Raw genomic sequence first — 13,890 nt, forward strand, 5'->3', positions numbered from 1 at the left:
ATAGGAGTTACAGTGAAGAACAAATAACAAAGACTCAACAAACTTAAGGACTTAAGATATCTTCAATCTTTGGATCTGGTCCTTGAGGTTGCAGCAACTTTGTTCTTGAGAGAGGTGTTTCTAGCACTTGAAAGAATATCACTAAAAATGCTCAAGTGAATATCTTGTGCCTAGCACCAGGTTGTTATACTACAAAAGACATCACAATGGTGATGTCAATTCTTGGTTAGTACATGTTTTTTCCCAATGGGAAGTCACTGCTGCACTGTGCGCGTGTACAGTTGCAGGCAGTCACTTTCTGGAGTTGCTTTCCAGCTGTATAGTTGACTTATACTTCTGTCAGCGAACACCAAGGGATCAAGTCCCTAATCTGGTTCTTGTGAATCTGAAGGCACACTGCTCAAATTATCTTGAGTTGATGACCTTGAATGATTGTACCAGGCATGCTTCAGGTCCTTTATCTGGTTCTATATAGAAAGTTTGTTAAATCATCAAAACATAGATTAAAAGACCTAAAGTCCATCAATTTTCCCCTTTTTGATAATGACAAACTTTTAACATCGATGCCTATTTGACTTAACCAATTAAGGTACTAGCACCTTCATATGTTCCCCCTGACTCCATGTTTTCCCCTTAATTACTTGCTACAATTTCAAATCGATTCTTCCCCTTTTTGGCATCAACAAAAAGACACAGTTAGATAAAATGTCATGAAGAAGTCTAACAAAGCTAACTCATGCTACATATGTGCACACAACATGATAGAAAAGAGAACCAAAAAGGAAAACAAGCATTGTACAAGCAAAAGAAGAGTTGTTTCATTGATAAGAAATTGGATTGTTTCAATAGGAGAAGCAACGGTGAAATCCAACATGCCATCACAAAAATATAAACAAAAAGAAAACAACAGAGCAAAAGATAACCGGTAACTGAGAGGATCCTAGGGGGAACTAGAAGAGGGAGGCTTGGAAGAGGAGGCAGCTATGGTTTGAGAACCAGGTCCATGCGGGAATTTGCAGATAATTGTTATTTAAGCAGTCTCTCCCGCAGGTTCTCCACTTGTTTCCTAAGTCCAGAACTTGTCTCATACCTGCCATATTCGAGATTGTCAGGTCAAACGTGCAACCCTACAAGACTTTTCAGAGTTCTCAAACTCTCCTGCCCAAGGCCACTGTCACTTAGAATGGTCTTCATTGAACTAGGTCCTCCCACAGTTTCCCACTTTTGTTTTCTAGACATTTAAACAGACTTTCCGTTCCTGCTTGCAACAGCCACAGTGTCACCTTTAAACAAATTTTTCTCAACCACAACCTTCTTAGATTTTCCACCACTCTTCACAGCTGTTCCACTTTGTTTTGTTTTCTTTTTTTTCACAGCTTTCTCTGAAGCCTCAACCACAGACTTTTGGACTTTTGTAGATCTTTTCACTAAGAAACTAGGTTCCTCCACAGCATCTTTATCAACCTCAACCACTGGAATGTGTTTGTCAGCCACAACTTCCCCCTATTTCATCAACCTCTTCTTCTTTTTCTTAATACTCTGCTTACTCTTCTGTAAGGCAGACTCAAAAGCCTATTTCTTCTGCAACTTCCTAGTTTGTTTTAGCTTAAAGAGAATCAGGTTCTTCAATAGGTTTTTCTGTGATGGTGTCATGAACCGGAGACTCGAAAAGCACCAGAGTTCTTTCATCCTTTAAGAATGGAGTTTCTTCCCCCTAAGATTCAGGCAGAGGGGAGGCTCCTTCATTCATAAGACTCTTAGAAGTGATAGCCATGATATTTAGTGTCGCTTCCTTTTCGTGGGAGCCACTAATCCTAGAACGGAGGAGTTCAAGTACTGATCAGAATCTTCCTCAGAGACCTCTGACGCCTGAGGAGTAGCATTTTTGGTTTGTTTAGAAAAAAGAGGAGAAGTAGGGTTTGCAACACATGGAAGTGAGACAGGGTTTGACGGAAGAGTAGAGGTGACTGGAGATGAAGAGGAAACCAGTATGGGTACAGTAGTATCAGGGATAGTGAAGAAGTGGGTTTCTGGTGGTGGTGTTAAGGGAGGTGGAGATGTGGAAGTGGTGTTGGTGACAGGAGAAGGAGACGATTGTTCGTTGGCCATGGTGAAAGAAGTGGTAAGGAGTTCTAAAGAAAAACTTAAAGAGATGCAAAGGGAGATAATTGTTCAGAACTGCTGGGAGTGTGAGGGTTTTATGGAAGAAAGAGCTAATAATGAGAGGGGAGAGGAACGAGTTCTGAAAAGTTTTGAAATGATGGTAGGTTTGTGGTAATACGTAACGTGTAGAGGAAGTGAAAGGATTTAAGAGACAAAACGTGTTATGTAGTCTCTAAAAAGTCAATGATGTGGTAGTTGAATTAATTTTGCTATCCTTTTAAAAGGCACGCGAAAAACACATTACTACTAACCCGTGGTACAGGAACCTAGTTTCTGATCTGTTTTTGTAAAAGGGTTTTGCAGCTCTCCTCTGAAGTTCAACATTATACCTTTAGCTTCTATGATCGTCATGTGTGTGTACTTGCAACAGTATAGATGTGAGTTAGGCCTAGTCAGAAAATACTTTAGCTAATTTTACCTTGGTGTGACTATCATAGTCATGTCAGTAGAACCAGGTTCTCAATTAGGTTTAAGTAACCCCAGCGCCATCCTGTTTCTCAAAGTGTTCCCTGCTCAGAGCTTTGGTGAAGATATCTGCAGTTTGATCTTCTGTGTAACAAAATCTCATACAAATAAGACCTTTTTCCCCATTGTCCCTGAGAAAATGGTGTCTGACATTAATGTGCTTGGTTCTTTTGTATTGAACCGGGTTCTTTGCCATTATGAGAGTATTGGTGTTGTCACATATAAGTGGTACACAATCAATGTATACACCAAAATCTTCCAATTTTTTCTTGATCCACAGTGAATGAGCACAACACGAGGCAACTGCAACATATTCTGCTTCAGTTGTTGAGAGAGATACTGAGTTTTGTTTCCTCATACCCCATGAGATAAAACATTATCCAAGGAAATGAGCCATTCCAGATGTGCTTTTCCTGTCCACCAGATAGCCTGCATAATCAGCGCCAGCATAACCAATAAGGTTGAAATCGTCACCTGAAGGATAGTACAGAACCAGGTTCTGTGTGTCTTTAAGATATCTCAGAATTCTCTTAGCAGCCTTCAGATGAGATTCCTTAGGATTTGATTGGAACCTTCCACATACTCCCACACTAAATACAATGTTAGCCTGCTGCCAGTAAGGTAGAGTAGAGATCCAATGATTCCCCTATACATTATTTGATTTATAGGTTATCTAGAATCATCCATGTCCAGCTTAGTAGTAGTAGCAATAGGGGTATCGGTCACCTTTGATTCTTCCATATCAAACCTTTTTAAGAGTTCTTTGATGTATTTCTGCTGACTGATACACATTCCATTTATGGACTGCTTCACTTGAAGACCCGAGAAGTCATTCAGTTCCCCCATCATACTCATTTCAAACTCACTTCCCGTGAGTTTAGCAAATTCTTCATATAATGAGTCAGCTGTATCTCCAAATATGATGTCATCCACATAAATCTGAACAATGAGCAGGTTCCTTCACCGTTTCTTCCAAACAATGTATTGTCAATCTTTCCTCTTGTGAAGCATTTTCCAAGAGAAACTTGGATAGTCTCTCGTACCAGGCTCTAGGGACCTGCTTTAATCCGTACAGTGCCTTATCCAATTTGAATACATGTTCAGGATGTACATGATGTTCAAAACCTGGAGGTAGCTTGATATAGACTTCTTCTTTGAGAAAACCATTCAGGAAGACACTCTTCACATCCATTTGGAATAGGGTGAATTCCATATGTGAAGCAAAGGCAGTGAGGATCCTAATAGCTTCCATGTGAGCTACTGGGGCAAAAGTCTCATCATATACTTCTGTCAGCGAACACCAAGGGATCAAGTCCCTAATCTGGTTCTTGTGAATCTGAAGGCACACTGCTCAAATTATCTTGAGTTGATGACCTTGAATGATTGTACCAGGCATGCTTCAGGTCCTTTATCTGGTTCTATATAGAAAGTTTGTTAAATCATCAAAACATAGATTAAAAGACCTAAAGTCCATAAATTTTCCCCTTTTTGATAATGACAAACTTTAACATCGATGACTATTTGACTTAACCAATTAAGGTACTAGCACCTTCATATGTTCCCCCTAACTCTATGTTTTCCCCTTAATTACTTGCTACAATTTCAAATCGATTCTTCCACTTTTTGGCATCAACAAAAAGACACAGTTAGATAAAACGTCATGAAGAAGTCTAACAAAGCTAACTCATGCTACATATGTGCACACAACATGATAGAAAAGAGAAGAAAAAAGGAAAACAAGCATTGTACAAGCAAAAGAAGAGCTGTTTCATTGATAAGAAATTGGATTGTTTCAATAGGAGAAGCAACGGTGAAATCCAACATGCCATCACAAAAAGATAAACAAAAAGAAAACAACAGAGCAAAAGATAACCGGTAACTGAGAGGATCCTAGGGGGAAATAGAAGAGGGAGGCTTGGAAGAGGAGGCAGCTATGGTTTGAGAACCAGGTCCATGCGGGCATTGCAGATAACTGTTATTAAAGCAGTCTCTCCCGCAGGTTCTCCACTTGTTGCCTAAGTCCAGAACTTGTCTCATACCTGCCATCTTCGAGATTGCCGGGTCAAAGGTGCAACCCTACAAGACTTTTCTGAGTTCTCAAACTCTCCTGCCCAAGGCCACTGTCACTTAGAATGGTCTTCATTGAACTAGGTCCTCCCACAGTTTCCCACTATTTTTTTCTAGACATTTCAACAGACTTTCCGTTCCTGCTTGCAACAGCCATAGTGTCACCTTTAAACAAATTTTTCTCAACCACAACCTTCTTAGATTTTCCACCACTCTTCACAGCTGTTCCACTTTGTTTTTTTTCTTTTTTTTTAACAGCTTCCTCTGAAGCCTCAACCACAAACTTTTGGACTTTTGTAGATATTTTCACTAAGGAACTAGGTTCCTCCACAGCATCTTTATCAACCTCAACCACTGGAATGTGTTTGTCAGCCACAACTTCCCCCTATTTCATGAACCTCTTCTTCTTTTTCTTAATACTCTGCTTACTCTTCTGTAAGGCATACTCAAAAGCCTATTTCTTCTGCAACCTCCTGGTTTGTTTTAGCTTAAAGAGAATCAGGTTCTTCAATAGGTTTTTTTGTGATGGTGTCATGAACCGGAGACTCGAAAAGCACCAGAGTTCTTTCATCCCTTAAGAATGGAGTTTCTTCCCCCTAAGATTCAGGTAGAGGGGAGGCTCCTTCATTTATAAGACTCTTAGCAGTGATAACCATGATATTTAGTGTCGCTTCATTTTCTGGTGACTCCGTGGGAGCCGCTAATCCTAGAACGGAGGAGTTCAAGTACTGGTCAGAATCTTCCTCAGAAACCTCTGACGCCTGAGGAGTAGCATTTTTGGTTTGTTCAGAAAAAGGAGGAGAAGTAGGGTTTGCAACACATGGAAGTGAGACAGGGTTTGACGGAGGAGTAGAGGTGACTGGAGATGAAGAGGAAACCGGTATGGGCACAGTAGTATCAGGGATAGTGAAGAAGTGGGTTTCTGGTGGTGGTGTTAAGGGAGGTGGAGATGTGGAAGTGGTGTTGATGACAGGAGAAGGAGACGATTGTTCGTTGTCCATGGTGAAAAAAGTGGTAGGGAGTTCTGAAGAAAAAATTAAAGAGATTCAAAGGGAGATAATTGTTCAGAACTGCTGGGAGTGTGAGGGTTTTATGGAAGAAAGATCTAATAATGAGAGGGGAGAGGAACGAGTTCTGAAGAGTTTTGAAATTATGGTAGTTTTGTGGTAATACGTAACGTGTAGAGGAAGTGAAAGGATTTGAGAGACAAAACGTGTTATGCAGTCTCTAAAAAGTCAAATGATGTGGTAGTTGAATTAATTTTGCTATCCTTTTGAAAAAGCACGTGAAAAACACATTACTACTAACCCGTGGTACAAGAACCTAGTTTCTGACCTGTTTTTGTAAAAGGGTTTTACAGCTCTCCTCTGAAGTTCAACATTATACCTTTAGCTTCTATGATCATCATGTGTGTGTTCTTTCAACAGTATAGATGTGAGTTAGGCCTAGTCAGAAAATACTTTAGCTAATTTTACCTTAGTGTGACTATCATAGTCATGTCAGCAGAACCAGGTTCTCAACTAGGTTTAAGTAACCCCAGCGCCATCCTGTTTCTCATAGTGTTCCCTGCTCAGAGCTTTGGTGAAGATATTTGCAGTTTGATCTTCTGTGTAACAAAATCTCATACAAATAAGACCTTTTTCCACTTTGTCCCTGAAAAAATGGTGTCTGACATTAATGTGCTTGGTTCTTTTGTATTGAACCGGGTTCTTTGCCATGATGAGAGTATTGGTGTTGTCACATAGAAGCAGTACACAATCAATGTATACACCAAAATCTTCCAATTTTTGCTTGATCCACAGTGAATGAGCACAACACGAGGCAACTGCAACATATTCTGCTTCAGTTGTTGAGAGAGATACTGAGTTTTGTTTCCTTGTACCCCATGAGATAAAACATTATCCAAGGAAATGATCCATTCCAGATGTGTTTTTCCTGTCCACCAGATAGCCTGCATAATCAGCGTCAGTATAACCAATAAGGTTGAAATCGTCACCTGAAGGATAGTACAGAACCAGGTTCTGTGTGCCTTTAAGATATCTCAGAATTCTCTTAGCAGCCTTCAGATGAGATTTCTTAGGATTTGATTGGAACCTTTCACATACTCCCACACTAAATACAATGTTAGCCTGTTGCCAGTAAGGTAGAGTAGAGATCCAATGATTCCCCTATACATTATTTGATTTATAGGTTATCTAGAATCATCCATGTCCAGCTTAGTAGTAGTAGCAATAGGGGTATCGGAAACCTTTGATTCTTCTATATCAAACCTTTTTAAGAGTTCTTTGATGTATTTCTGCTGACTGATACACATTCCATTTATGGACTGCTTCACTTGAAGACCCGAGAAGTCATTCAGTTCCCCCATCATACTCATTGCAAACTCACTTCCCGTGAGTTTAGCAAATTCTTCACATAATGAGTCAGCTGTATCTGCAAATATGATGTCATCCACATAAATCTGAACAATGAGCAGGTTCCTTCCCTGTTTCTTCAAAACAATGTATTGTCAATCTTTCCTCTTGTGAAGCATTTTCCAAGAGAAACTTGGATAGTCTCTCGTACCAGGCTCTAGGGACCTGCTTTAATCCGTAGAGTGCCTTATCCAATTTGAATACAAGTTCAGGATGTACATGACGTTCAAAACCTAGAGGTAGCTTGATATAGACTTCTTCCTTGAGAAAACCATTCAGGAAGACACTCTTCACATCCATTTGGAATAGGGTGAATTCCATATGTGAAGCAAAGGCAATGAGGATCCTAATAGCTTACATGCGAGCTACTAGGGCAAAAGTCTCATCATATACTTCTGTCAGCGAACACCAAGGGATCAAGTCCCTAATCTGGTTCTTGTGAATCTGAAGGCACACTGCTCAAATTATCTTGAGTTGATGACCTTGAATGATTGTACCAGGCATGCTTCAGGTCCTTTATCTGGTTCTATATAGAAAGTTTGTTAAATCATCAAAACATAGATTAAAAGACCTAAAGTCCATCAATTTTCCCCTTTTTGATAATGACAAACTTTTAACATCGATGACTATTTGACTTAACCAATTAAGGTACTAGCACCTTCATATGTTCCCCCTGACTCTATGTTTTCCCCTTAATTACTTGCTACAATTTCAAATCGATTCTTCCCCTTTTTGGCATCAACAAAAAGACACAGTTAGATAAAACGTCATGAAGAAGTCTAACAAAGCTAACTCATGCTACATATGTGCACACACCATGATAGAAAAGAGAAGAAAAAAGGAAAACAAGCATTGTACAAGCAAAAGAAGAGCTGTTTCATTGATAAGAAATTGGATTGTTTCAATAGGAGAAGCAACGGTGAAATCCAACATGTCATCACAAAAAGATAAACAAAAAGAAAACAACAGAGCAAAAGATAACCGGTAACTGAGAGGATCCTAGGGGGAACTAGAAGAGGGAGGCTTGGAAGAGGAGGCAGCTATGGTTTGAGAACCAGGTCCATGCGGGCATTTGCAGATAACTGTTATTTAAGCAGTCTCTCCCGCAGGTTCTCCACTTGTTGCCTAAGTCCAGAACTTGTCTCATACCTGCCATCTTCGAGATTGCCGGGTCAAAGGTGCAACCCTACAAGACTTTTCTGAGTTCTCAAACTCTCCTGCCCAAGGCCACTGTCACTTAGAATGGTCTTCATTGAACTAGGTCCTCCCACAGTTTCCCACTTTTGTTTTCTAGACATTTCAACAGACTTTCCGTTCCTGCTTGCAACAGCCATAGTGTCACCTTTAAACAAATTTTTCTCAACCACAACCTTCTTAGATTTTCCACCACTCTTCACAGCTGTTCCACTATGTTTTTTTTTCTTTTTTTTTCATAGCTTCCTCTGAAGCCTCAACCACAGACTTTTGGACTTTTGTAGATCTTTTCACTAAGGAACTAGGTTCCTCCACAGCATCTTTATCAACCTCAACCACTGGAATGTGTTTGTCAGCCACAACTTCCCCCTATTTCATGAACCTCTTCTTCTTTTTCTTAATACTCTGCTTACTCTTCTGTAAGGCAGACTCAAAAGCCTATTTCTTCTGCAACCTCCTGGTTTGTTTTAGCTTAAAGAGAATCAGGTTCTTCAATAGGTTTTTCTGTGATGGTGTTATGAACCGGAGACTCGAAAAGCACCAGAGTTCTTTTATCCCCTAAGAATGGAGTTTCTTCCCCCTAAGATTCAGGCAGAGGGGAGGCTCCTTCATTCATAAGACTCTTAGCAGTGATAGCCATGATATTTAGTATCGCTTCCTTTTCTGGTGACTCCGTGGGAGCCACTGATCCTAGAACGGAGGAGTTCAAGTACTGGTCAGAATCTTCCTCAGAGACCTCTGACGCCTGAGGAGTAGCATTTTTGGTTTGTTCAGAAAAAGGAGGAGAAGTAGGGTTTGCAACACATGGAAGTGAGACAGGGTTTGACGGAGGAGTAGAGGTGACTGGAGATGAAGAGGAAACCGGTATGGGCACAGTAGTATCAGGGATAGTGAAGAAGTGGGTTTCTGGTGGTGGTGTTAAGGGAGGTGGAGATGTGGTAGTGGTGTTGATGACAGGAGAAGGAGACGATTGTTCGTTGGCCATGGTGAAAGAAGTGGTAGGGAGTTCTGAAGAAAAAATTAAAGAGATGCAAAGGGAGATAATTGTTCAGAACTGCTGGGAGTGTGAGGGTTTTATGGAAGAAAGAGCTAATAATGAGAGGGAAGAGGAACGAGTTCTGAAGAGTTTTGAAATTATGGTAGGTTTGTGGTAATACATAACGTGTAGAGGAAGTGAAAGGATTTGAGAGACAAGACGTGTTATGCAGTCTCTAAAAAGTCAAATGATGTGGTAGTTGAATTAATTTTGCTATCCTTTTGAAAAAGCACGCGAAAAACACATTACTACTAACCCGTGGTACAGGAACCTGGTTTCTGACCTATTTTTGTAAAAGGGTTTTGCAGCTCTCCTCTGAAGTTCAACATTATACCTTTAGCTTCTATGATCATCATGCGTGTGTACTTTCAACAGTATAGATGTGAGTTAGGCCTAGTTAGAAAATACTTTAGCTAATTTTACCTTAGTGTGACTATCATAGTCATGTCAGCAGAACCAGGTTCTCAATTAGGTTTAAGTAACCCCAGCGCCATCCTGTTTCTCAAAGTGTTCCCTGCCCAGAGCTTTGGTGAAGATATCTGCAGTTTGATCTTCTGTGTAACAAAATCTCATACAAATAAGACCTTTTTCCACATTATCCCTGAGAAAATGGTGTCTGACATTAATGTTCTTGGTTCTTTTGTATTGAACCAGGTTCTTGACATGATGAGAGTATTGGTGTTGTCACATGGAAGCGGTACACAATCGATGTATACACCAAAATCTTCCAATTTTTGCTTGATCCACAGTGAATGAGCACAACATGAGGCAACTGCAACATATTCTGCTTCAGTTGTAGAGAGAGATATTGAGTTTTGTTTCCTTGTACCCCATGAGATAAAACATTATCCAAGGAAATGAGTCATTCCAGATGTGTTTTTCCTGTCCACCAGATAGCCTGCATAATCAGCGTCAGCATAACCAATAAGGTTGAAATCGTCACTTGAAGGATAGTACAGAACCAGGTTCTGTGTGCCTTTAAGATATCTCAGAATTCTCTTAGCAGCCTTTACATGAGATTCCTTAGGATTTGATTGGAACCTTTCACATACTCCCACACTAAATACAATGTTAGCCTGCTGCCAGTAAGGTAGAGTAGAGATCCAATGATTCCCCTATACATTGTTTGATTTATAGGTTATCTAGAATCATCCATGTCTAGCTTAGTAGTAGTAGCAATAGGGGTATTGGTCACCTTTGATTCTTCCATATCAAACCTTTTTAAGAGTTCTTTGATGTATTTCTGCTGACTGATACACATTCCCTTTATGGACTACTTCACTTGAAGACCCGAGAAGTCATTCAGTTCCCCCATCATACTCATTTCAAACTCACTTCCCGTGAGTTTAGCAAATTCTTCACATAATGAGTCAGTTGTATCTCCAAATATGATGTCATCCACATAAATCTGAACAATGTGCAGGTTCCTTCCCCGTGTCTTCAAAACAATGTATTGTCAATCTTTCCTCTTGTGAAGCATTTTCCAAGAGAAACTTGGATAGTCTCTCGTACCAGGCTCTAGGGACCTACTTTAATCCGTACAGTGTCTTATCCAATTTGAATACATGTTCAGGATGTACATGACGTTCAAAACTTGGAGGTAGCTTGATATAGACTTCTTCCTTGAGAAAACCATTCAGGAAGACACTCTTCACATCCATTTGGAATAGGGTGAATTCTATATGTGAAGCAAAGGCAATGAGGATCCTAATAGCTTTCATGTGAGCTACTGGGGCAAAAGTCTCATCATAATTGATCCCTTTCTCCTGATTGTATCCTTGGACAGCAAGCCTTGCTTTGTTCCTTGTAGTATTTCCATGTTCATCCAATTTATTCCTGAATACCCACCTGGTCCCTATGATGGTTCTGTCTGAGGGTCTAGGTACCAGATGCCATACCTTGTTTCTTTCAAATTTATGTAGTTCCTCTTGCATTGTAGTAATCCAGTCTGCATCCTTCAAGGCTTCCTTGATATTTTTGAATTCTATTTGGGATAGAAATGCTGAGAGGGCTAGGGAATTTCTGGTTTTTGATCTTGTCTGAACTCCAGAATCAAGGGGGGTGATTATATTATTAAGTGGATGGGAGCTTTTTTGTTTCCAATTTGGGACTGAATTTTGATTGGTAGAGGGACTAGGTAAGTTAAATGGATTTCTTTGCACTCCTTGTTCTGTTACTTGTGGAGTGCCTTGCACTGCATCTCCAACTCTTTCTTCAGCTTTAGTGGTAGTACTTGGGGTACCAGGTTCCTCTTGAGAAGTGGAAGAGGATGTTACATTGTCTTCACCTGTCTCCTTCATCTGGCTCATCATATTAGCCTTGCCATTTGAGATATCAGATATTTTCCCAGGAACCAAAAGTGGTTCATTATCTTGATCATCTCTGTTTCATTCTTTGTTAGAAGAGGGTGTCTCGTTGAATAACACGTGAACACTTTCTTCCACACATTGTGTCCTTTTGTTGTAGACTTTGTTCTAAGAAATAGTGTCTGGGTGAATCTTAAATAGTCGTCCACAATCACAAAAATATACTTCTTTCCACCTCTGCCTAGTATTCTCATAGGACCACACAGATCCATATAAAGGAGTTCGAGTGGTTTTGATGTGCTAACATCCTTCTTTGGCTTAAAAGATGATTTCACATATTTTCCCTTAGCACATGCATCACACACTCTGTGATCCTTGAAATTTGAATTTGGCAGACCACGAACCAAGTCCTTCTGTATCAATTTATTCAGAAGTGAGAAGCTTGAATGCTCCAATCTTCTATGCCAAAGTTCTGCATCATTATCAACTGCCTTCAAGCAGATCATATCACCAGATTCCCTCCCTGCAGGGCTTTCAGTGAGAGAATATCCATGGTGTTTCCAGTCATGTGCTTTGAGCATCCACTGTCCATGATCCATTGCAGTTTGCTTCCTCTCACTGTTCCCTGCACATATTAATTATGGGTTAGATTTAGGAACCCAAACTAGTTTGGGTCCCTTGTAATGAAAAAAGGGTGGATAAGAGCTTTTCTAGTCCATGCAGGCAAAATGTGATTTTTGCGAGTGGTACCTGGTCCCTCTTTTGTAGTCACTTTTTCAGCAAACACTTTGTTTTTCTGAAGAGATTGAACCCTGACCTGGAAATTTTCTTTGAAGTGCCCATTATTCCCACAGTGGGTACAAAGCCAGTTATCAGGAACAGTGACATACTTGCTGTGAGGGTTGTAAGGAATTTTCTCCTTTTGAAACCCAATTCCCTGCCTGTTTCCACTAATGTTGAAGTACATGGCAGTGACATCATCTAAGGACCAGGTCTACTTCAGAGATTTATTAAGATCAATTTGTACTTTCTCCAATTTAGCTTGAAGTTGCCTATTTTTCTCGAGTTCACAACATAGACTAGTTTTCACATCATTTAATTCCTTCTCAAGCTTGATGTGGGTCTCACTAGATACTTCATTCCCTTTTCCAATACTTACAATCCTATGTTCTGATTTGAGTCCCTCAATGGTTTCCTCTAGGTCTGTGATTCCCACCAAAAAGTCATCTCTTTCTTGCTCAGTAGTTGCAATTTTCTCTTCTAGAGTATTCTTTTCTTTGCTAAGGTTTTCTATAGTTTCCTTCAAGTCATTTCTCTCATTTTCTACACTATTTATTTTTTTAGTTAGAACTTCTTTTTCTTTTTCAAGATTGCCTATGGTCTTATTTAGATCAACTACACAAACCACTAGATCATCTCTAGATTGTTCAGCATCTCCTAGCTCTATAGTCAGGACATCTTTATCATTAACAAGACCATAATATGCATCAACTAGAACATTTGCTAATGACATCAATTTCTTAGAAAAACAGGACTTCAGATTTCTCTGAACATCCCTGATTTACCTCATCATTATCATCCTCTTCATCATCATCGGACTGAGCCATTAATGCAAACAGTGAATCATATTCCTTTGCTTCATTTTCCACTGCGATCATGGAACTGTTTTCTGCATCTGGTTCCCCTTCTAATTTACTGGACGAGTCTCCTCATGTAGCAAGAGCTTGCTTCACAACATTGTCATCTGCACCTTTTTGGCTGAAATGTTTGTCAAGAACCGAGTTCCTTTTTGTTGTTATGTTAGAGTTGTGTTTGTAATGCTCCTTTTTCAGAAGTGGGCAGTCTTTGATGAAATGCCCTTGCTTTCCACACTTGCGACATAGATCATAGTTTCTTGGTTTGCTTGAACTGCCTCTCTTAGGTATACCACCATTCCCTCGAACCATCTTCTGAAATCTTTTAGTGAGATAGACCATATCACTATCTTCTTTGCTTGAGTCATTATTTTCAGCCTTGAGCACCAGGTTCTTCTCCTTCTTTGGCTCTCTTCTTTCACTGTCTTTCTTTCTTTTCATCTCGTATGTCTTCAGATTTTCAATTAACTCATCCATGGTTAGAGTTTGTAAGTCTTTAGCTTCAGTGATAGCATTTACCTTACTCTCCCAAGAACTAGGTAGAACACTAAAGACCTTCCTTACAAGCTTGTTTCTGGGAATAATTTCTCCAAGGAAATGAAGCTCATTTA

The 13,890-nt window shown here is 39.9% G+C and overlaps 1 protein-coding gene across 1 annotated transcript; it reads right to left on the reverse strand.

Moving 5' to 3' along the window:
- Positions 1 to 3,004: 3,004 nt before the first annotated feature.
- Positions 3,005 to 3,474, reverse strand: LOC142162905 (secreted RxLR effector protein 161-like). The gene is made up of 2 exons (XM_075219970.1): positions 3,355 to 3,474; positions 3,005 to 3,274 (listed from the first exon to the last, which is right to left on the reverse strand). Exons 1-2 carry the CDS (start codon positions 3,472 to 3,474, stop codon positions 3,005 to 3,007), a joined length of 390 nt encoding a protein of 129 aa, XP_075076071.1.
- Positions 3,475 to 13,890: the final 10,416 nt, after the last annotated feature.

This window comes from Nicotiana tabacum, chromosome 1, assembly GCF_000715075.1.
Source record: "Nicotiana tabacum cultivar K326 chromosome 1, ASM71507v2, whole genome shotgun sequence".
Taxonomy (NCBI): Eukaryota; Viridiplantae; Streptophyta; class Magnoliopsida; order Solanales; family Solanaceae; genus Nicotiana; species Nicotiana tabacum.

Excerpts from the sequence above, each read along its gene's own strand:
- LOC142162905 (XM_075219970.1), bottom strand. The coding sequence starts at position 3,474 with ATGGGGGAACTGAATGACTTCTCGGGTCTTCAAGTGAAGCAGTCCATA. Across the intron at positions 3,275-3,354 it reads TTGATATGGAAGAATCAAAG|GGGAATCATTGGATCTCTAC; the intron begins GTGACCGATACC and ends AATAATGTATAG.